Below are 23,681 nucleotides of genomic sequence, written 5' to 3' on the forward strand. Positions count from 1 at the left end.
AGATTCCCGCACAGTATGTGTGTGTGTCAGAGCAACTTATTTACATAACTAGGTCTACCATTATGGATTCAGGGCACAGCCAGGGACACATTTCTGCAGCATAAAGGGCACATGGCTGGATGGTGTACTGGTTAAGGGCTCTGCCTCTGACGCAGGAGACCAGGGTTCGAATCTCGGCTCTGCCTGTTCAGTAAGCCAGCACCTATTCAGTAGGAGACCTTAGGCAAGTCTCCCTAACATTGCTACTGCCTATAGAGCGCGTCCTAGTGGCTGCAGCTCTGGCGCTTTGAGTCCGCCAGGAGAAAAGCGCGATATAAATGTTATTTGTCTTGTCTTGTCTTGTCACTATCAGTATGTGAAAGACTTCCTTACCGCAATACTATGTGCTTATTGCCTGTAGAAGGTTACATATGGTGACTGTGTCATCTAGGGTAAAGAAGAAACAAAGAGTTGTTTCTGGTTTTCCACTTAATTGTGATGATGGAGGTTTCTTTATGGAGTGAATATTAAACTTACTTTATTAAACACTTACTTATTAAACAGTTATTATAAAGCAGGTTTTTATGTTTGTTTCCACTTGTTCATATTTGCAGATGCTCTTCTCACCTCACTTTCCTGTGGATCTCCAAAGCACATGACGTTCACTTCTTGACCCCGGTCTAGAGAGGAAACCTCTGTGTAGTTTGTGGCTTGTTTCTTCACCAGATTGATGCCTGTAGATGGCAATGTAAAGTAAAATCATTTTAGTCTGAAGCCATTTAATTTACCTATTTTTGTTACCCAGTTATCTTAAAGGACATCCGAGGTGGATATAAATTGATAAGAAAAATAATTATACCTGTCCTCCTCCTCCTAAAAATGAAATTTTTCGATATCCCACAGTTTTATATTTAAATCTAGTTTTTAAGTTTGTACTGTTTCATGGTCTCTGATCAATGACACTTTCACTAAAGTATGCTAGAGCTCAAATCTAATAATTATTGACCCTTTTTTTTCTGTTACCAGCTCGTAGAAGCCATTTACTGACAGGAAATTATTTTATGGCTGTAATTACTTATCAGTGAGGGTTATGCTATAGTCTGACCCAGTCCGACCCGGACAGAAACTGTCACTTGCATACCTGATGTTTAACTCTTTCAGGCAAAGAAAAAAAAGGAACACAGCCTAGTTATTTGTGTGTTTGGCACTATACAAACACAAGTCTATCATCATGTCACATGTCATCTCGGTTGTCCTTTAAGCATTAAGATCAAAGCTGATTAATGCTTAAGCCAATTGAGCAATAAAAAGAGGTAAATTAAATGGCTTCAGACTCTCTTTAAATAATATGGAAAGATGCAAGATTTAAAGTGGATCCGAGATAAACTTTTACTCATTGCATAATTGTGTTCCTTTCATATAGTTTATAGGGCATTCCTCAAGCCAAATACTTTTTTTGTTTTTGTTTTAATACTGTAATTCCCTATAAACTAAACAAGCTTCTCCAGTGCCTTGGCATTTTGAGACCGATGTAGCAAGGGCTTATGGGAGCTCAGTCTGGGCAGGAGGAAGAGGTATTATTTGCCAGAGATTTCAGAGAGAGAGGGGAGTGAAGTTTTCACAGGCTGAGGGTTAGAGATTCAGATCAGCTTGCCTGGGTGTAATGAAGACAAGTAGAACATGGCTGCTCTCATTGTTTCACAGGATGAAATAATCATATACTGTTGAAGCTGTTTGCAGCTCGATTTTCTGTGTAAACTATCTAAACTTTAGATAAAATATATAGACAAGTTAAGGGGCCTATACACTGGTCGATTTCAGCCATTGATCGATCGGAGCCACAATCGGGACCAGGAGAAGGAAGAAGAGTACCTCGCGGGCTGGGGAGGGTTGGAGGAAGCCCCAGGTAAGTCCAAATTCTGTTTTTAATTACAGCTCAAGGTTCCTTTATGGTATAACTATAAAGCAGTTGTTAAGCCAAAACTAGTTCTTGGTAAGAGTACTTGTAGAGGGGGACAGACGAGAACAAAAGAATATCGATCGGGCCCTAGTCAATCTACCTGTGGGTACATGTAAGAGTGATGTACAGGTACTCTGCAGAAGAATGAGAGGATTCTTCCTCTTACACATTCTTCAAGCACGATCTGAACCAGATTTACGGGTGAGACAGACAACACATCTGTGTTTATTGTGCACCATATTCTCAGTAAATTCACAGCAGCTCTGCAGGGAGTGCATATGTAGAGTATAGAACTATTGTGTAACTTAATTTGTAGCCACCAACACCAAATTTAACTGCATATCAAATTAATTTATTTCATGAGCAAAGGGAGTGCAAACATTTACATAAAAATGTGCATAAACCTGCATCAACACAGAATTATTTGCATCTCATTAACCATCCCTACTATTATCAACACCAGAAACTCCAGGCACATTACCCTGCAATAACACAAGGTGTGAAACCTGCCCTTATATCTTGTGCACAAGCCAAATACAAATACCAAACTCACAGAAATATCATCAAATACCAGACCAATTTTCCTGCGAGTCATCCAATGTTATATCCATGATACGTTGCATGAAATGCCCATCAAGAGGAATCTATATAGGAGAAACAGGACAAAAACTGCGCACAAGAATGAACCATCACCGCTTTAAAATCAATGAGGGTAAAATGGACACACCAGTGGGCCAACACTTCTGTGAACCAGGACACAGCATGCAAGATCTAAAAGTACTTATGTGTGGGCAATGGAGAAAACAAACAGTAAATCATTCCTCTGTGAATAGTGACAGAGAAAATGGACCCTTTCCACATAGTACAGCCCCTGCCATCCTGAAGCTGACTTCGTTACAACAGCTGATAAAGCTTTTTTTTTTTTTTTTTTTTTTTTCACACAAGTTGTGATCAGAGACTTCTGAAAAGCTTTCTATTTAAGTTTTTAACAGTTAAAGTGGACCGAAATTAAAAATACAAGATTTCAGAAATAAAATCTTAGATCTAAGATCAGAAAAGAAAATCTATTTCCCTCTCACTCCTTAGGCTCCGCGGAGCCTAAGGAGTGAGAGGGACAATGAACGAGCTCGATGATAAAACTCTGATATGCGCATAACATTGGGATATTGTAAGTGCACTACTTTTAAAATAAAAAGCAGTTTTACACTATGTTGAGCCTGTTTGAGTCTTAGGAAGGTTGCTGGTGGAGAAAACCGCTGATGTCTGCAGAGCGCTGTTTTTGCTGGTCTGTGCCGGGTCAGCCATGATGTTTGGTGAGAGGCTTTATTGACTGCTCGGTGGAGGTGCACTGGGTGCCAATGTACCAAATGGGGAACACTGGTGATATTTGATATAGTCTTGCCATACAGTATTACGCTATAGCAGTGTTATTATCTCTTTCATGCCTGGAGCACTGAAGGGGAGAAAGAAAACACTAAAAAAGTCTGACTAGTGGCTGGGCCAAAAGCGCTGTTTGCTGATCCTAACTTGGGTAGCTTGACATCTGGTAAGCGTAAACTTATACTATTAATACAGGAGGACGTGGCATTTCTTTACTGTTACCCTCAAGGATATTGGAAGGAATCTTTCCTGGACTTTGGGGACTGTTTTTTAGGTTTTATGTGCGAGATAGTGGAAATCTGTATATGTATTGTTGTTGTTGAGCACCCTGTTATTGCCTTATAACTTACATTTAAAGTGACATACACACACTTGAAATACAGGTGCGATCCAAGCCAAACGAGTAAATATTTTTATAGAAACTAGTGGAGGAGCGCACATTAAAGGTCCGTACACACACCAGACTGGAGGCAACGACAGGTCCGTCGTCACCTCCTGCTGGGTGGGCGTTCCAGCGACAGTCCGGCGTGTATACAGTCTGTCGGCGGACTGATACGGCTGTTTCTGAGCGATCCGCCCGGCGGATCGCTCAGAAACAGCCGTATCAGTCTGCAGACAGACTGTACACACGCCGGACTGTCGCTGGAACGACCACCCAGCGGGAGGTGACGACGGACCCGTCGTTGCCTCCAGTCCGGCGTGTGTACGGACCTTAAAGAAAACCTGAACTGAAAATTAAAAGTCAAAATAAGCATACACAAGTCATACTTACCTTCCCATGTAGTCTACTCCTCAGTGTCTTTCTCCTGTCCCGCGTCCTGTTTGTTCACTGTGATCAAGGGAATTTTCCATCCTCCATTTTGAAAATGGCCATTACCCCTAACAGCTTACTGGTCAGCACACAGTTAAACTGTAACATCGCCCACTTGAGCCATAGGGAAACATGGACACATCAGTTCTCCTCTCAGCTGTAACTGACAGCAACTGATATATAACTGACAGCAACTGATATATTTCAGTTCTGACAAAATGTTGTCAGAGCTAGAAGGGATCATTGTCAGAAGAAAATGGTGAGCTTCTGAGAGGAACTGATGGCAAGGTAACTATGTAATGTTCATTTGAAGTTACCTCATGTGTTTATTTTAAATATTTTTACTCAGTACAGGTTCTCTTTAAGGCTTTTTTTATTGTATGAATGCATTTTGCAGGAACAGATCTTTTGCAGATACTGATCTTTTGAATGTGTACAGCATCTTTGTGTGCAGCATCTTGCAAAGATTTTTATTTGATGTTCAGCTCAATAGAATATACTGTGTAGAGTATGCTCTCATACTACATGGATAGTGGTAAAATTGGTCTAAGATCTTTCATTAATCTTTCAAGTGTGTACACACCATTAGACGATTTTTAATTGTTTATTTAAATAAATAATGCAGAACAAAATATAGCAATAGAAACAAATTGATACAGAAATAAGGTTTAAATATGAAAATAATAACTAATTACAGTCTGAGCTAGGCTTGAACGATTTTAGAAAAAGATTGAATTGCACGATTTTAGTCAAAAATTGCGATTTCAATTCTGCACACGATTTTTGCTACACAACGATGGATCAGATCGCTCTGGCCATCCAGTCGCTCTCTACCTGGCGGGGGACAGTCTGCGACAACCACTATTACTGCAATCCCCTCTCTGCCTGTCCCGTGTGTGCCGCTGGCTGGGCAGTGACAGTGATCGACACTGAAATGTCACGTCGCTGCTGCTAGCTGGACAGCTTCTACCAATCACCCAACCACTGGCTTCTTCACACAACTATTACACTCCTCTCTCCTGAGCACTGATAGGTTACATGGGGAGTCACTGCTGTCATGTCACACAGTACTGAGCAGTATATAGGTAAGAAGTCAGTTAGACATATGTAGAAGTAGGGGAATATATATTCATATATTTAAATCATATTCCCCTACCTCTACATATATCTAGCTGACTTCCTATCTATACACTGCTCAGTACAGTGTGACATGACAGCAGTGACTCCACCATGTAACCTATCAGTGCTCAGGGGAGAGGAGTGTAATAGTTGTGTGATTGCTAGAAGCTGTCCAGCCAGCAGCTGCAGCTAGGTGACATTTCAGTGTCAGTCACTGTCACCCTCCAGCCAGCAGCACACGGGACAGGCAGAGAGGGGACCGCCCTAATAGTAGTTGTCGCAGACTGTCACCTGTTAGTTAATTGCTGTGTTAATGGCTCTCCCGGGCAGCGGCGTCTCAGGCTCTCTTCATCTTCCGGGGTAGGGGCAGGACCAGCCGTCCTTCCCGTGTCTGCCCCATTCACCAGCCTGGCTGTCACCCAGAGAGGGAGGGTGCATGGTCCAATTTATTAACCCCTCACTGGCCTCCTCTTCAGCATCTACAAGGGAATAGCTCTTTTATTTACATACGCAGGGCAGAGCATGTACCAGCGGCAGAGAAAACCGCAGCAAAACCGAAGCTCTGACGATCTCAAGATCGTCTTAACCTTGATCACGATTTTCGGTTTAAAACCGCAAATCGCTCAGCCCTAGTCTGAACAATGTGTCAAGTTACTATATGCCCTCAAGTCAAACAGAAAATATGAAGTCCAATAATGGAAAAGTTCTGTTGAATGGATAGAAGTCCTTTGATAGACCAGCCAAATCTGTGATGGTATAATGATGGCTCTAGTCTCTCTCCCTGTGTCCAGCAGTGTTGTTTTAACTCTTCCTCTGCCAGAGGGCGGAGTTGGAAGAGGAGATAGTGGTGTATGCCTTGTCCCGCCCTTTGTCATGACAAGCAGAAAAATATGCAATAACTGGAAGGGTCATAACTCGGCGACAGCCGACTGTAACCCGCAGCGAGTGACACAAGCACGCTTCTGGTGTTCTCTGTATCACACAGGTACCAAACACGGGTGTATTGATGTCTTCCACTGCAGAGCACACTGTAGCTTCCTTTCAGAAGATGTTAGGGACGTGCTGAGTGGTCCAACCACACACAAATTCTATTTAATAAATGTCTGCTAATTTTGAAATGGCTAGCATCGACAGAAAACTGATTAAATTTAGTAAAATGTCTAAATGGCTTATTCCTTTACATCAAGGCGAACAAAGTCATTTTCTCTAACTCTCATCAGGCAAGAGCAGGAATGTGAATGTGTCTTAATGACTTGATGAGGGGTCTGGCTTCCTCCTCCATGCATCCTCTTATCTTTAAAACTAGGATGGGGAAACTACCTGGGAGGAGCTTTATTGCCCCCCTGATAGGTAACCTTTTTCCTGTGTGGCGGAGGTCTGGTTTTGAAAGGAACACTGTCTTCTCAGAAAAGGCTAATGAATATAAAGGGGCACTCACATCTTGTGCGCATTTTTATATGACTGCGCAGATGGCGTGGTTCTGCTGGTGAACCTGACTGTCACAAATAGCAACCTTTTTTTTAGCTTCATGATGACAAATATAAAACATTTTACAGTTACTGGACGAACCCCTCCCTTCCTTTCATATTGCCAGGACAGAATACGGCAGACTGGAAGAGGTAAAAAAACAAAAACAAAACACAGGCTGCTACTGATGATGTCACAGGGGAGGTGATCTCAGCTTGTGTGAGATTTCACATAGACGACGCCCCTGTGAGGGAGGGTAGCTGATGACAAACACACCCATGATCTAAAACCTCCTACTAAGCTCAGAAGTAATGGCTGCCACCTGTATAACCGTAGTTTTGAAAAGAGAAGGGTGAAAAGCATGCACTGAAATGCTCATAGGGTTGAAGGAGTGTTTATCTTTGTATATGTCAGAGTGGTGCAACTAAATATTTTGAATTAAAAAAATGTTTGGTTTGGGTCAGCTTTAAGGGTAACTTCAAAAATGAACAAGCAAGAAATATTTCTGAGTACAAATTTATGAAAATGTTTAAGACATTAACAGAAGGTTTAAATTGTGGAATGGGATTCATGACTCCTTATGTAACATGAATTACTTGGCTTCATGATCTTCAGAAACCTGCTAGATTTCATGTTTGCTTGCATGAACTCACTGGCTCCAGCCTGCTGATCACCTGACATCTAACTGCTAAACAGCAACCAGCACAACTGCCATCTACGCGTTTACTATTTACCTACATCAGTGTTTTACTTCAGCTAACATCTGGAAATATGCCTGAAGAAGGGTACTAGATCCCAGAAAGCTTGCATAATTTAATTTTATCAGTTAGCCATTAAAAGGTATTAGTTTTACAAGACTGTTTTTTTTCTACCTACCTACCACGGTACAGAAACATTTTTACTACTATCACCATCCCTACTAGTGAGAATTACACATCAGGCTTTATGTCACAGGCGCCACGTGCTACATGCGGACACATAGTGAAAGGGATCTTAGTGCAAATGGGGGCTGATCCCTCCCCCCTCATCTGCTCCATCTATACTTGCTGCTGCATCAGTTTTGAGCAACCCACGGCAGTAGCACAAGTCCTCAGCTGCTGCAGTGCATGCCAGGAGATATAGTCCTTCAATGCAAGTACATCTCAGCCAAGGAGTTGTATACACAATGGGCTCAATTCACAAAGCATTACCACATTTGTTAAAGGGAGCCTAAACTGATGAATAAAAGAAAAAAGACAACTTTACTTACGGTAACGTCTTTTCCAGTAGTCAGAAGGACAGCACCCCTGGTGAGACTTGTCTCCCTCCCAATCGTGGACAGGAACTGCAAAAGAAAAGATTTGCATAACAAATTGGCAGCCATACATAAGCCACTATCTTACCACCAGTAACTCAGTTAATACAATAGATGACACGGACCGCATAGATGCTTACTTACATAATTATTATTCCACCCAAAAGAAGGGCGGGTTGCAGGGGTGCTGTCCTTCTGACTACTGGAAAAGACGTTACCGTAAGTAAAGTTGTCTTTCCCAGAACGTCATTGGACAGCACCCCTGGTGAGACGATGTACAAGATATAGGATCTAGGGAGGGACCACTGCCTGCAGCACCTTCCTTCCAAATGATAAGTCTGCTGCAGCCGAGATGTTTAGGCGATAATGTTTCACAAAAGTGTTCTGACTTGACCAGGTAGCAGCTCTGCATATCTGTTCTATAGATGCCCCTGCCCTCTCTGCCCAGGAGGTTGATATTGCTCTTGTAGAATGAGCTCTGATTGGAGAGATTAAATGCTTTCCTTGAACCTGATATGCTGATGTGATAGCCTGTTTTATCCATCGTGCCAGCGTTGCTTTGGAAGCTTTGTTGCCTCTTTGTTTTCCAGCAAAAAGGGTGAACATTGCGTCAGTTTTCCTCCAGGAACTTGTTCTTTCCATGTAGTGTATAAGACATCTCCTTACGTCAAGGGAATGGAGTCTCCTTTCCTTTTCATTACTAGGATTCTCGCAAAAGGAGGGCAGGAAGATCTCCTGATTTCTGTGAAAAGAGGAAACTACCTTGGGTAGAAAGGCTGCATCAGGACGTAATGTTATTCTATCCTCTGAAATGGTGCAGTAAGGCTCTCTAATGGATAGTGATTGTAATTCACCAATTCTCCTGGCTGAAGTAATTGCCAGCAGGAAAATGGTCTTTAAGGTAAGAAATTTTTCCGAAATTTGCGCTAATGGCTCAAACGGAGCCTCACACAAACCCTGTAAAACAATGTTTAAATCCCAAGCAGGTACTTTTGTTTTAATTGCTGGCTTAAGTCTCTTTAAAGCCTGAAAAAAACGTACAATTAGATTTTCTTCTGCCAGCCGTTTTTCTAAAAACACACTAAGAGCAGATACCTGTACTTTCAGGGTGCTGATACTAAGACCTTTCTTATATCCACACTGAAGAAATTCCAATACGGACTTAAGAGATGCATTGTTAAAGGATCTTTTCCTACACCAATCGTTAAATATTCTCCAGGCTTTTTGGTATATTTCTCGAGTCACTTTTTTCCTACTCTGTATCAAAGTTTCTGATAGTTCATCTGAAAACCCTTTGGACTTCAGGATGCCCCATTCAGGTTCCAAGCTGAAAGGTGAAGCATGTGTAAGTTCGGATGCCATACTGGACCCTGAGATAGCAAGTGTGGCAGAGGAGGAAATATTATTGGATCTGTTACTGCTAGTGCCCTCAGTGACGTGAACCATGGTTTTTTTGGCCACAGTGGAGCTATTAAGATTACTCGAGCCTTGTCCTGTATAATCTTCTTTATCACTCGTGCTAGCAACGGAACTGGAGGAAATGCATACATCATTACTTCCCCCCAATTGATCGAGAAGGCATCTACTTTCCATGGTAGATCTTCTGGAAACAGGGCACAAAATTGTTGGCATTTCGTATTCACTTTCCTTGCAAACAAGTCTATTTTTGGGCAGCCCCATTGTAACGTCACCTGCTGGAATATTTCCTGATCTAATGACCATTCGTTCGCATCCAACCTCTTCCTGCTGAGGTAGTCTGCCAGTTGGTTTGAGGGTCCTTTTAAGTGTGTCGCTGTTAAGGATGAGAGATTCCTTTCTGACCAAAATAGGATCTTCGTCGTCTTTTCCCATAAGGATTGACTCCTCGTACCCCCTTGTTTGTTTAGGAAAGCCACCACACTCTGATTGTCTGTCCTTATCCTCACATGAGACTTCTTGATTTGGGGCCCGAAATGTAGTAAAGCTTGCCACACTGCTTGCAGTTCTCTGTTGTTTGATGACTGTGAACTGATCGTCATACTCCAGGCTCCCTGGGCCGGTTGAGAATTGAAGTGGGCTCCCCAACCCCATAAACTGGCGTCGGTTGTAATTGTATTCTGATGAGGAAAACTCCACAGACGACCTGGAGATAGATGATCCAGCTGTTTCCACCAAAGCAGAGAAGCCTTTGTACTCTGTGGAATGACGATTTTCTTGTCCAGTGACGTCATAGACCTGTTCCAAGATTTTAGTATCCACATCTGTAAGAATCTTGCATGGAACTGCCCCCACTGGATTGCCGGAAAGGAAGAAGTTAGAAGACCTAGAAGTGCCATGGCCTTTCTTAGCGATATGCTTCTCAATTTCTGAAACGAGAGAACATTGTCAATAATAGCACTGATCTTCCTATCAGGAAACAACAATTGCTCCTTTCTAGTAGAAATAATGAAACCCAAAAACTCTAAGGATTGGAAAGGGACTAGGGCAGACTTTTCCCAATTAATCAACCAACCCAAATCCTGGAAGAAGCTCAAAGTTGTAGTTATCTTATCAAAAACGGATTTCTCAGAAGACCCCCATAATAAAAAATCATCAAGGTAACCGACAATATTAATCTGTTTTAACCTGAGAAGGGCTAGTACCTCAGACATAACCTTGGTGAATAGCCATGGAGCTGAAGATAATCCGAAAGGTAAGGCATTAAACTGAAAATGTCTTACCTCTCCTTCCATCCACACGGCGAACCTTAGGTATTGTTGGCAGGACAAATGGATTGGCAGATGAAGATATGCATCCTTCAGGTCTAGAGATGCCAAGAAGTCGTCTTTCTGTAAGAGATGAACTACAGATCGGATATTGTCCATCCTGAACTTTCTGTATTTGACCCTCAGATTTAGTTTCTTTAGGTTTAGAATAAATCGATAGGTTCCCTGAGGTTTCTTCACCAGGAAGACTGGAGAGTAGAATCCCTGTTCTTTTTGGCATGCTGGAACCTGACGAATTACCCTTTTCTGAAGAAGTGACCTTATTTCTGATTGAAGGGCTATTCTTAAAGATGGGTCTTTTGGACAAGGGGTTAGGACAAAATTTTGAGGGGGAGGCTGCTCGAACTCTATTTTGTAACCTTCTAATATTATATTCAGTAACCACTGATTGCTGAACAGTTGTTGCCATTTTTCGAAATAGTTGGTGACTCTCCCCCCCACTGGAATGATGGCGTCATTGCTTGTTTGTCTTTTTGGTATTAGTAGAGGTATTGGGGGGTCTTTGTTGTCTATAAGGGGCCCATCTTCTACCCCTGGAAGATTTGTTATCCGCTTCATTTTTGGCGGGGGCCCGAAATGGCCGCTTATTTTGAAAAGGGCGCTTCCTTGGGAAATTTTTCTTATTATCCGCCGTACGATCTAGTGTATCGTCCAGCTTTGAACCGAACAGCAGATTACCTTCCCAGGGGATACCACAAAGCTTAGATTTTGAGGAAGTATCCCCATTCCAGATCTTAACCCATACTCCCCTTCTAGCCGAGTTGACTAGCGCCGTGGTTCGGGCTGCCAACTTTACTGTATCATCTGCCGCATCAACCATGTAATTTGAGGCATTCGTAATTTTTGGGAAGTCATTAAGAATTTCTTCCCTAGAAACTCCATTAGCAATCTTAAATTGTAGGTCTGATAGCCAAGTTTTCAGAGAACGACTAACTGCTGTTGATGCCACAGCCGGTTTGAAAGTTAATGAAGCCGACTCCCAAGCCCTACGCAAAACATTATCCATTTTTTTGTCTATTGGATCTTTTAGGTTACCGAAGTCTTCAAACAACAGGTCTGATTTTCTTGACACCCTGGAAAAGGAAGGATCCAGCTTTGGCGGAGGACCCCAACAAGCCTGATCATCCGGGGCAAAAGGGTAGCGCTTAGATAAAGATTTGGGCCAAAAGGCCCTTTTCTCAGGATTTTCCCATTCTTTCTTAATCATAGATTTAAGAGTAGAATGGACCGGAATGAATCTAGATTGGGGGTCCGCCAAACTTTCATACATCTGGTCAAGGGGTGTCAGGGGTTTTTGCTCTGATCTAATACCCATTGTTTCATGCATGGAGGTTAGGAGATCTTTCATTAAATCTGGGGAAAAAGCAAATTTCTGTGATTTCTCAGGTTTTTCCATCTCTTTACCCTCAGATATCTCTTCTAATGCAGATATTTCCCCCTCAGAGAGTTCTGAGCCCTCTATATCACTCTCCCTACTTCTCCTAGCCTGCACAGGAATACGTGCCGCCGGAGTAGGAGAAGACCCAGTATTGATAGGTATAACAGCAGCGTCACTGCTAGGGCCAGGAACATCAGCAGGGTTGGGGGCTACAGCTTGAGAAGAAATAGCAGAATCCTTAATTTCTTTGATTGCTGAAGACATTTCCGCCCGCATCCAACCCATCAGATCTTTAAATATGACAGGGGATTCATCTTTAACCAGTTTATTTGTGCAATCCTGGCACAACTTTTTTGAGGATGAGGATGACAAGCGAGTGGAGCAAATGGCACATTTCTTCGCAGATTTGCTAGATCCACTTGATGCATGCTGACCCTTGTCAGTTTTATCATGTTTTTCAGGCTTTTCATGTTTTTCAGGCTATAAAACATAATAATAAGCCAACCATTAGCACCCTCTCTAGTACACACATATATATATATATACACACTGCATATCTATATTTCCATTGTACTTGCCAGAGAGGTATCTTGGGCTGGCCTGGCAGACTGCGCAGGAGCTGACCCAGAAGCGTCCTCCATGCTCACATAAACCACCAGAGTGAGACAGGGAAAAGGATTAAATCCAGAATCACATGAACAATAGGGCTCAGCTGACTAGCCCAATAGCATAATTTATTTGCATAGTCCCCCGTCGCGGCACCTGCCGCTTAATAGATATGCATAATTACCTCGTATTTCCGCAGCCCCTGCCGCGCTATTTGCTAATTACCTCAGCGAATCAGCTGATGCTGATTCGCAATCACCTCCGCGGCCCCTGCCGCCCGATCAGAGTCACGCCGGACGCCGCGCGTGACAACTTCCGGGTTGACCCGGAAGTACCTTGGTCTGAAAGCGCGCCTGCGCTATATCTCTGCTGCCTCATACGGAGAAGCCTCCTCCACGCTGCAGGGCTCCGACTGTCCACTGTACAGCATGCCTGGAGCCCTGAAAGACGTTGCCCCCGACCATCTGTCATGGATAGCATCCTGGAGACCTCTCCTCTGCATTTCCGTCCGGGACAGGAAACTGAACTGAGTTACTGGTGGTAAGATAGTGGCTTATGTATGGCTGCCAATTTGTTATGCAAATCTTTTCTTTTGCAGTTCCTGTCCACGATTGGGAGGGAGACAAGTCTCACCAGGGGTGCTGTCCAATGACGTTCTGGGAAAAATAGTTTAACTTACCTGGAGCTTCTACCAGCCCCCTGCAGCCACCCTGTGCCTGCAGTGTCACAAAGCGATCCTGTGGTTCCTCTCAGCACCCTACTTTCATTTTGATGTCAAGCCCCCGGTTCGCGCGCTACCTGACCACGCTCCCATGGACAGGAGGGTCCTGCACATGCGTAGTACGAAAAAAAACTGTACTGTGCATGTGTGGAACCAGCCAGAAGAGGGTTCGCTGTTGGGCGGGAAGGAGGGGGGGGGGGGCAGTGTAGTGAGAACAGTGAGGAAGTTTTAAAGTTCAGGTCTGCTTTAAAGGGACTCCGAGCTCAAAATAAAAATGAAATTGGTACTCACCTTGGGATTTCTGCAGCCCACCGTAGGTCGGGAGGTCCCACGACGGCGTCCTGGTTCTTCTCCTAAGCCTTCCCTCAGAAATGGCTTCCCGGCGGCTCCTGGCGACACTGGGCCCGAGTGTGGGGCTCCTGCTTCCTCATCCATCACTGCTGTCACACGCCGGCAGTGCCACGTCATCACGGCGGCCAGCGTGACGGTACTGCGCATGCGCGCTTTAATCGCGCATGCGCCGTACTGTCACGCCGGCCGCCGTGATGACGCGAGGCGGCCGGCGTGTGACGACAGCAGTGACAGATGAGGAAGCAGGAGCCCGACACTCGGGCCCAGTGTCGCAGGGAGCTGCTGGGCAGCCATTGCTGAGGGAAGGCCTAGGAGAAGAGCCAGGCGTCATGGGACCTCCTGACCTACGGTGGGCTGCAGAAAGCCCAAGGTGAGTACCAATTCCATTTTTATTTTGAGCTCGGAGTCCCTTTAAAAGGAAATAAATATGACTGCCTCCATATGCCTCTCACTTCAGTTGTCCTTTAATCAAATTGATTCAGGTGTGTAATTCAAATGCTAGTGAAGCTAAAAGATAACCAGGACAGCCATGTGACTGGCATTATTTAAAAGTAAATAAATATTTAAGCCTCCCTATCCTTGAGGGCCCGTTCTCACCTAAACGGGAATCGCGATTCCCGCTCACGGCAAACCGCTACACAATGTAGTGAGTGGCAGTGTTCTCACTGCCGCGGTTGCGGTTAGCGATAACCACAACCGCCCTGCATGCAGCGGTTTGCCGGCGACGAGCATCCCGCGATTAGCGATCGTGATTACCTAATCGAGATCGCTCCAAAACCGCCACAGTGTCCAGTGATTTTTCCGCGCTAATCGCTGGAAAATCACACCCGCAAAACGCCGGCGTTCTGCGATTTAAAGTGTGAACGGGCCCTCAGGGTCAATTTGACCATTGTGGTCTTCTACCAATCCAATAAAGTGAGCAAATAAAAATTGGCCTAAACATCAGCAGCTGTGGGAAAAGTAGTAGCCACTGGTTAAACTCAGGGACTGGGTGAATATACTGCCAGTATGTATGCTGGTTTGACAATGTATGCTGATTTGTTGGTACACCGGTATTCCACTAAAGGTGCTCAATAACGGTACAAATTTCATCCAGTGCCAGAGCGATCAGATAAATGCAATTGGATGGGAAGAAAATAGATATTGATGTCCCACATCAACTGTTAAATATTCTAATGCTAGGCATACACGGCTCGACCGCAGACTTATCAATCCACCCGCTGATGGCTCAATTGATAATATCCGACACGTCCGATGCCCTGCCGGATAGAATCCCTGCTCGATCCCCGCGGGCGGACAATAGCGGGGAATCGAGCAGCTGATGAGGGAAGCCCGCGAGGACGAGCGGGGATCGATCGCCGCGCACGAGCGGTGACACGCCGGCAAACGTGCCGTGTATGCCCGGCATTATGCCTAGTACACACCATACTATTTTCTGTAAGATTTACCTGCCAGATAGATAATTTCCAACACGTTGGAAATTATCTAACCATCTATCTGCCTAGCAATTAAGCATTGTCCTACTCAGCAGGAGATAACCAGAAGACAATGCACCAGAGATAATGACCAGTCTCTACCAGTACTTTACAGAAAATAATCTTCTTACAGAAACTCTAAAGCTGGCCATACACTAGGCCGATTCCCTGCCGATCGACAGCAGATCACTGGGATCGAATCTGCTGTCACATCGTTCACGCTACACGCTAAATTTCGATCTATTTCGTCCCGAAATAGATCGATCCCGCCGATCGCTCCGTGCGAGGGGGCTCTACTGTTTAAAATTCCCCCAGACAGGAAGAAGTGAAGCATCCCGGAGACCAGAGCGGAGAAGACAGCGGAGACCTGGGGAGTCACGCCGGCGGAGCAGGTAATGTATGCCGGGGGGGTCTTGGGGGCTGGGGGGGAGCGGCGGTAGCACCACCACCACCACAGATTGTGAACGGTTTCATGCTGAAATCGATTCACAATCTGTTTGCAGTAAAGGCAGCCATACGATCCCTCTCTGATCAGATTCGATCAGAGAGGGATCTATCTGTTGGTCGAATCTGATGGCAAATCGACCAGTGTATGGCTACCTTAAAGGTAGGTAATCAACCCCCACCCACACTACCTGCTCTGGCCAACGCGAGTCCCCACTGTCTTCCGGGTTCCGGACCGGCTGGTTTCACTTCTTTCTGTCCGGGGAAGTTTAAACAATAGAGAGCGCTCTACTGTTTAAACTTCCTGCCGGGACAGGAAGTAGCCAGCCGGAACCAGGAATAAAGCGGAGAAGTGACAGCGGGGACTCGTGCCGGCCGGAGCAGGTAATGCATTGCCGCTGTATTGCATCGGTCCTCGGGCATTCGAACGCCCCGACCCGCCGGAGTTCAAACAAAGTCTTCCGCACGGACGGCTCGACGGGAACCATTGATTTCGGATGGAAATCAATTGTTTGCATTTGCGCAACGATTTAACAGCAGATTCGATCACAGTGATCGAATCTGCTGTATATCAGTGGCAAAATCATTAGGTTTATGGGCCCCTTAATGCTGGGAATACACCATACAATTTTTTGTTAGATTTACCTGCCAGATACATTTCCAACATGCTGAACTTTATCTATCTGCTGAGCAATTAGGCATTGTTCTACTCAGCAGGAGATAAACAGAAGACAATGAACCAGAGATACAGTGGAGGAAATAATTATTTGACCCCTCACTGATTTTGTAAGTTTGTCCAATGACAAAGAAATGAAGTCTCAGAACAGTATCATTTCAATGGTAGGTTTATTTTAACAGTGGCAGATAGCTCATCAAAAGGAAAATCGAAAAAATAACCTTAAATAAAAGATAGCAACTGATTTGCATTTCATTGAGAGAAATACGTTTTTGAACCCCTACCAACCATTAAGAGTTCTGGCTCCCACAGAGTGGTTAGACACTTCTACTCAATTAGTCACCCTCATTAAGGACACCTGTCTTAACTAGTCACCTGTATAAAAGACACCTGTCCACAGAATCAATTAATCAAGCAGACTTCAAACTCTCCAACATGGGAAAGACCAAAGAGCTGTCCAAGGATGTCAGAGACAAAATTGTAGACCTGCACAAGGCTGGAATGGGCTACAAAACCATTAGCAAGAAGCTGGGAGAGAAGGTGACAACTGTTGGTGCGATTGTTCGAAAATGGAAGAAGCACAAAATGACCATCAATCGACCTCGCTCTGGGGCTCCACGCAAGATCTCACCTCGTGGGGTGTCAATGGTTCTGAGAAAGGTGAAAAAGCATCCTAGAACTACACGGGAGGAGTTAGTGAATGACCTCAAATTAGCAGGGACCACAGTCACCAAGAAAACCATTGGAAACACATTACACCGCAATGGATTCAAATCCTGCAGGGCTCGCAAGGTCCCCCTGCTCAAGAAGGCACATGTGCAGGCCCGTCTGAAGTTTGCCAATGAACACCTGAATGATTCTGTGAGTGACTGGGAGAAGGTGCTGTGGTCTGATGAGACCAAAATAGAGCTCTTTGGAATTAACTCAACTCGCTGTGTTTGGAGGAAGAAAAATGCTGCCTATGACCCCCAAAACACCGTCCCCACCGTCAAGCATGGGGGTGGAAACATTTTGCTTTGGGGGTGTTTTTCTGCTAAGGGCACAGGACAACTTAATCGCATTAACGGGAAAATGGACGGAGCCATGTATCGTGAAATCCTGAACGACAACCTCCTTCCCTCTGCCAGGAAACTGAAAATGGGTCGTGGATGGGTGTTCCAGCACGACAATGACCCAAAACATACAGCAAAGGCAACAAAGGAGTGGCTCAAGAAGAAGCACATTAAGGTCATGGAGTGGCCTAGTCAGTCTCCGGACCTTAATCCAATAGACAACCTATGGAGTGAGCTCAAGCTCAGAGTTGCACAGAGACAGCCTCGAAACATTAGGGATTTAGAGATGATCTGCAAAGAGGAGTGGACCAACATTCCTCCTAAAATGTGTGCAAACTTGGTCATCAATTACAAGAAACGTTTGACCTCTGTGCTTGCAAACAAGGGTTTTTCCACTAAGTATTAAGTCTTTTATTGTTAGAGGGTTCAAAAACTTATTTCACTCAATGAAATGCAAATCAGTTGCTATCTTTTATTTAAGGTTATTTTTTCGATTTTCCTTTTGATGTGCTATCTGCCACTGTTAAAATAAACCTACCATTGAAATGATACTGTTCTGAGACTTTTCATTTCTTTGTCATTGGACAAACTTACAAAATCAGTGAGGGGTCAAATAATTATTTCCTCCACTGTAACAACCATTCTCTACAGAAAATAATCTAATTATGTATTCTAGCAGAAAATCTAACAGAAGAATCTAACAGAAAATTGTATGGTGTATTCCCAGCATAACAGACAAATCTAACAGAAAATTGTATGGTGTGTATGGTGATTGTTCAATGACAATTTAGTGGATCAAAAAAAATAAAAGTAAAGGTTCTTTTCCGTTAGCCGGGCACATCCACTAAGTGGCGAGAAAACTGTACCAGAGTTACATCTTTCCCTACTATCCATGGCGGCCTGGAGGGGGAATAGTAATCACGCCACCTTTTGGTTGCGCCCGGCTAACGGAATAGTACCAAAAAACTATATATTTTTTTTATAACCCGTTCTGATGGATAGGACGTACAGCTTGGTTAGGTGATGGTAATCGATGTACAGTAGTGACATTTAATTTCAGATTGCATTTTAACTAGCGTGACCAGACGTCCCGGATTGCCCGGGACGCGTCCCGGATTCGGGGTCCGCTGTCCCAGGCTGCATGAGGTCCCGGGAAACGTCCCGCTCTTAGCAACGGGACGTCCCAGCCTCGGGACTCTGGCCACTCTATCCTTATGAACTGGCAGCGGCGTCTATAGACGCCGTGCCAGTTCATTGTCTGCAGCCCCGCTCCAGCCTCCTCTTCCGGTGTCTGTTCAGACACCGGCAGGCGAGCAGGGCTATGGCAAGATGGCTGCCGAAGCCCTGTACTGGAGACTATTTGTCTCCAGTACAGGGCTTCGGGTGCCATCTTGCCGTAGCCCTGCTCTGCCAGGATGTCAGCGCGGGAGACTTCAGGAGGAAGGTGGTCCCGGGAGCAGCGCGCCAGAGGCCGGAGACTTCTGCAAGGTGAGTAAATGCTTTCTTTTCCTGGTGAAATGTTTGCCTGCATTGTTTCTTTTCTGGTGAAATGTTTGCCCGCATTGTTTCTTTTTCAGGTGAAATGTTTGCCCGCATTGTTTCTTTTTCAGGTGAAATGTTTGCCCGCATTGTTTCTTTTTCAGGGGAAATGTTTGCCCGCATTGTTTCTTTTCTGGGGAAATGTTTGCCCGCATTGCGTTTCTTTTCTGGGGAAATGTTTGCCCGCATTGCGTTTCTTTTCTGGGGAAATGTTTGCCCGCATTGCGTTTCTTTTCTGGGGAAATGTTTGCCCGCATTGCGTTTCTTTTCTGGGGAAATGTTTGCCCGCATTGCGTTTCTTTTCTGGGGAAATGTTTGCCCGCATTGCGTTTCTTTTCTGGGGAAATGTTTGCCCGCATTGCGTTAATTTTCTGGGGAAATGTTTGCCTGCATTGCGTTAATTTTCTGGTGAAATGTTTGCCCGCATTGCAGTAATTTTCTGGTGAAATGTTTGCCCGCATTGCGTTTATTTTGTACTGACATGTTGCCCGCATTGCGTTTATTTTGTACTGACATGTTGCCCGCATTGCGTTTATTTTGTACTGACATGTTTGCCCGCATTGCGTTTATTTTGTGCTGACATGTTGCCCATTGCATTTAGTTTCTGGTGTCTGGGGTAACTGTTACTGCATTTATTATTTAATGGTCATAGATGGCTATGTTTGCGGCTTTGTGGTTACGGTATACTATTAGCATCACACAGTTTCTGCACACCCATGATGCAAAGTCTCGTTTTTCCACATCAAGGCGTAAACACTGCTTTCTTATGCCTCGGTGTTACATCATTACGTTAGCTCCGCCCATACAATGCGCCGCGGCGCACGCCGCAGCCCCCCCCTCCCCCGGTCTTCATCGCTGTGCACTCTTCAGTCCTCCCCACTTTTCGCCGCGGCGCCCCCGCCCCCCCCCCCCCCCCTCCCTGCACCCACCCTCCCTGTCCCAGGTTGGACCTACAAAAATCTGGTCACTCTATTTTAACTGATTGCTCAGGCAATTCTACAATGAAAATTAAATTGTACTGTTAAGTCGGCACCTTAAAGGGCCAGTATGGTGAATTGACTTATTATAGGAGCATTTAATATAACATTTTCTAAGTGGAGCAGTGTTTTAGGATTGTATTGTTGTAGACTAAAAGTCAATTACAATAGTGCATTTGCCACATTCAGTGAAGGAGTGGCGTCAGGAGAGAAACCTTACTGACGCACAGTTAGCATATACCATTGTGGAGTAGGAGGCAGCCTGTTAGCTGTTTGTATTTCCGTTATTCTTCCCCCCTTTGATCATCCCGGAGAGGATTGCTCCTACTTGTAACGGCACACTCGTGCAGTTTTACAGCTCATCAGAGCCTCCTCAGAACAGTGATTTACGGCTCTGATGAAAAATGCTGTTTGAAACACCCTTCAGAGAAGCTGGCAAAACCATGGACAACTGTTGTTGTCTGTTGCTATGAAGACCAGCTCTCTGCTATTGCGCAGATTCCCAGTGACTAGTTTTAGCAGGCACAAGTACTATAGCTGTGTCCTGTATTCTTTAAATTTAGGTAAACAGTTTTTTTTTTCTTTGAGAATTCTTCGCTTTCGGAGGAAGGTGGTAAGAGCCGTAAATCATTGTCCTGAGGAGGCTCTGATGAGCTGTAAAACTGCACGAGTGTGCCTGCCGTTACAAGTAGGAGCACTCCTCTCTGGGATGATCAAAGGGGGGAAGAATAACGAAAATACAAACAGCTAACAGGCTGCCTCCTACTCCACAATGGTATATATGCTAACTGTGCGTTAGTAAGGTTTCTCTCCTGACGCCACTCCTTCACTGAATGTGGCTAATGCACTATTGTAGTTGACTTTTAGTCTACAACAATACAATCCTAAAACACTGCTCCACTTAGAAAATGTTATATTAAATGATCTCATTAAGTCCTTCACCATACTGCCCCTTTAACGCATCAATCAACCTACTTCTCACACTAACCCTCCTGCTACCCTACATTAGCATGGTCTAGGTACCTCATACAGAAATTCTGTTTATGTGATTGGGTGGACAGCAGCACCCTCTAGAACAGTGGTCCTCAAGGCCCGCGGGCCAAATGCTGCCCACTGAGGCTTTTTCACCGGCCCTCCACTCACAACATTTATTACTTATAGATGCAGCCCACTGCATCTTTACATATCGGTGGCTCACAAATAGAATAGCAGTGCTGGCACCACCAATCCACAGGCAAGCCAGCGAGCAGCCATTCACTGGCTTCCAATCCATCTCTGCACCAGGTGACACTGCCATCTTCTGACGGCGCCGACGTTAATCACTGAGCGACGCTATAGATGTAATTCCTATTACAGTCTATGGTGGCGCCAGCTGCACCCAAATCTAGCTGCGCTAAAAAGCACTGCTCCGCTCCAGCCCCCCATTAGTTTGAAGTATGTTGACCCAGCCCTTGACCAAAACAGTTTGGGGACCCCTGTTCTAGAACATTTAGAGCCCATTTCCACTAGCCACCGTACATCCTGCAAAACGCATTGCAGCACTTCCTTCCTGTGCAAGGGCGCAGCGGAATCCTGGAAGCTGTGCCACGGCTATGAGTTCCGCTACCTCCCAAATTAAAAAATGCTGCAATGTCGGACAAATCGCTAAAGCAAGCGATTCAGACAGTGGCAGATTAACCCCTATGGCAGTTTCCCCATGCGATTTGCATACAGGGAAACTGCGGATTCAGCTCGATTTCAGCGGCAGTCCAAACGGGCCCTTTGGTTTGAATAGGTTGTTTATAATAACTAGGCACACACTATGCAGCTAACTACAATTCCTCGAGGTTTAGAGGGTGCTGTGATTGGAGAACTGAAGAAAATCGTAAGGTAGTAGGGGGTTTTGAACGAAAATGAGCTAACAAAAGCTGCTAGGTTGCAGTGACAACCTCAATGGCTATAATTTACCTTTAACCATAAACCGCTTGTACAGGCAATACTAACCTTTAAGGATTCCTGTCTCAGTACCGACCCACACGTGATTCCAAGCGGGCGCCGCCATATTTTTTTTGTTTAATACTAAAACTTCCTAGTTCAAGTCTGAGAGCTAATGACCCGGAAGTCATGCACGGTGAAGGCAAGGCAGGAAGTAGGCAGAATTGATGCTTAGCGGGGCTAGAGTCAGGGCTAGTAGTGTTGTCCGGATCATGAACGATTCGGATCTTTGATCCGAATCTTTTTTATGAGTCGATCATCCGAATCATCAAAATGAACGATTCGGATCGCAAAAGGGGCGGGGCCAGGAGCGACACGCCCCCTCTCAGCGGGCAGCGGGGTCCTGGAAGCAGGGATCGCTCTGTTGGATGGGAGCCAGCCTTGCAGGGAGACAAGTAGATGAGAGAGAGGGGACATGGGTGCCACTGCCAGATATGTGTAGAGCACACATACTGGCTATAATGTGCTGCCCATTATAGGCTGTCTGTTCCGTAGTTGTGCTGCACAGTGAACACATTGGAAGCTTTTGGCTCAGCACAGCTCAGTAACTTGCAGACAGTGTGATTGAAAGGCAATATAATCCTCCTGCACTGGGCACTAAACAGCTGCACTTATCTTCTGGGAATGCTTTCTTTCACTGTGCGACCTTTTCTTTCAAAGTATACAGATGAGCATATAGGTGAAATATATGTAAAGCATATGACTTCAGCATGTGGGGATTGTGTTCAAACATTTCTGCTCTCTGCTCGTCCCTCCTCCCTTCTCTGTCCACTCCCTGCCCTCTGTCCATCTTCTCCCCTTCTCTGTGTGTCCACCCCCCTCCCCTTCTCCTGTCCACAGACCTGTCCTGCTGTTCATTTCACCCCCGAATGCTTCCGGTAGTAAAATGATCCGAGATTCGGATCAAAGATCCGGATCTCTTCAATGATCCGATTCGAATCATCCGGATCATTGAAAAGATCCGAACTTCCCAAGTCGGATCTTTTCAATGATCCGGATGATTCGAATCGGATCATTGAAGAGATCCGGATCTTTGATCCGAATCTCGGATCATTTTACTACCGGAAGCAGTCGGGGTGAAATGAACAGCAGGACAGGTCTGTGGACAGGAGAAGGGGAGGGAGTGGACACACAGAGAAGGGGAGAAGATGGACAGAGGGCAGGGAGTGGACAGAGAAGGGAGGAGGGACGAGCAGAGAGCAGAAATGTTTGCACGTAATACCCACATGCTGAAGTCATATGCTTTACATATATTTCACCTATATGTTCATCTGTACACTTTGAAAGAAAAGGTCGCACAGTGAAAGAAAGCATTCCCAGAAGATAAGTGCAGCTGTTTAGTGCCGAGTGCAGGAGGATTATATTGCCTTTCAATCACACTGTCTGCAAAGTTACTGAGCTGTGCTGAGCCAAAAGCTTCCAATGTGATCACTGCACAACTACGGAACAGCCAGCCTATAATGGGCAGCACGTTGCAGCCAGTATGTGGGCTCTACACATATCTGGCAGTGGCACCCATGTCCCCTTTCTCTCATCTACCTGTCCCTGCAAGGCTGCCTCCCTTCCAACAGAGCGATCCCTGCTTCCAGGACCCCGCTGCCCGCTGAGAGGGGGCGTGTCGCTCCTGGCCCCGCCCCTTTTGCGATCCGAATCACTCATTTTGATGATTCGGATGATCGACTCATAAAATAGATTCGGATCAAAGATCCGAATCGTTCATGATCCGGACAACAC

At 45.1% G+C, this 23,681-nt stretch overlaps 1 protein-coding gene across 1 annotated transcript in view; it reads right to left on the reverse strand.

Annotated features, from left to right (window-relative positions):
- WDR74 (WD repeat domain 74) overlaps nucleotides 1-22,221 on the reverse strand; it is a 96,161-nt gene extending 73,940 nt beyond the window's left edge. The window contains exons 1-2 of the mRNA XM_068261363.1: nucleotides 21,957-22,221; nucleotides 607-713 (exon numbers count right to left, since the gene is read on the reverse strand). Of these exons, the coding sequence (XP_068117464.1) occupies nucleotides 607-713; nucleotides 21,957-22,014 (165 nt within the window). The 5' untranslated portion in view covers nucleotides 22,015-22,221. The remainder of the gene's footprint in view (nucleotides 1-606; nucleotides 714-21,956) is intronic.
- Between the last annotated feature and the right edge of the window lie 1,460 nt (nucleotides 22,222-23,681).

This window comes from Hyperolius riggenbachi, chromosome 11, assembly GCF_040937935.1.
Source record: "Hyperolius riggenbachi isolate aHypRig1 chromosome 11, aHypRig1.pri, whole genome shotgun sequence".
NCBI lineage: Eukaryota > Metazoa > Chordata > Amphibia > Anura > Hyperoliidae > Hyperolius > Hyperolius riggenbachi.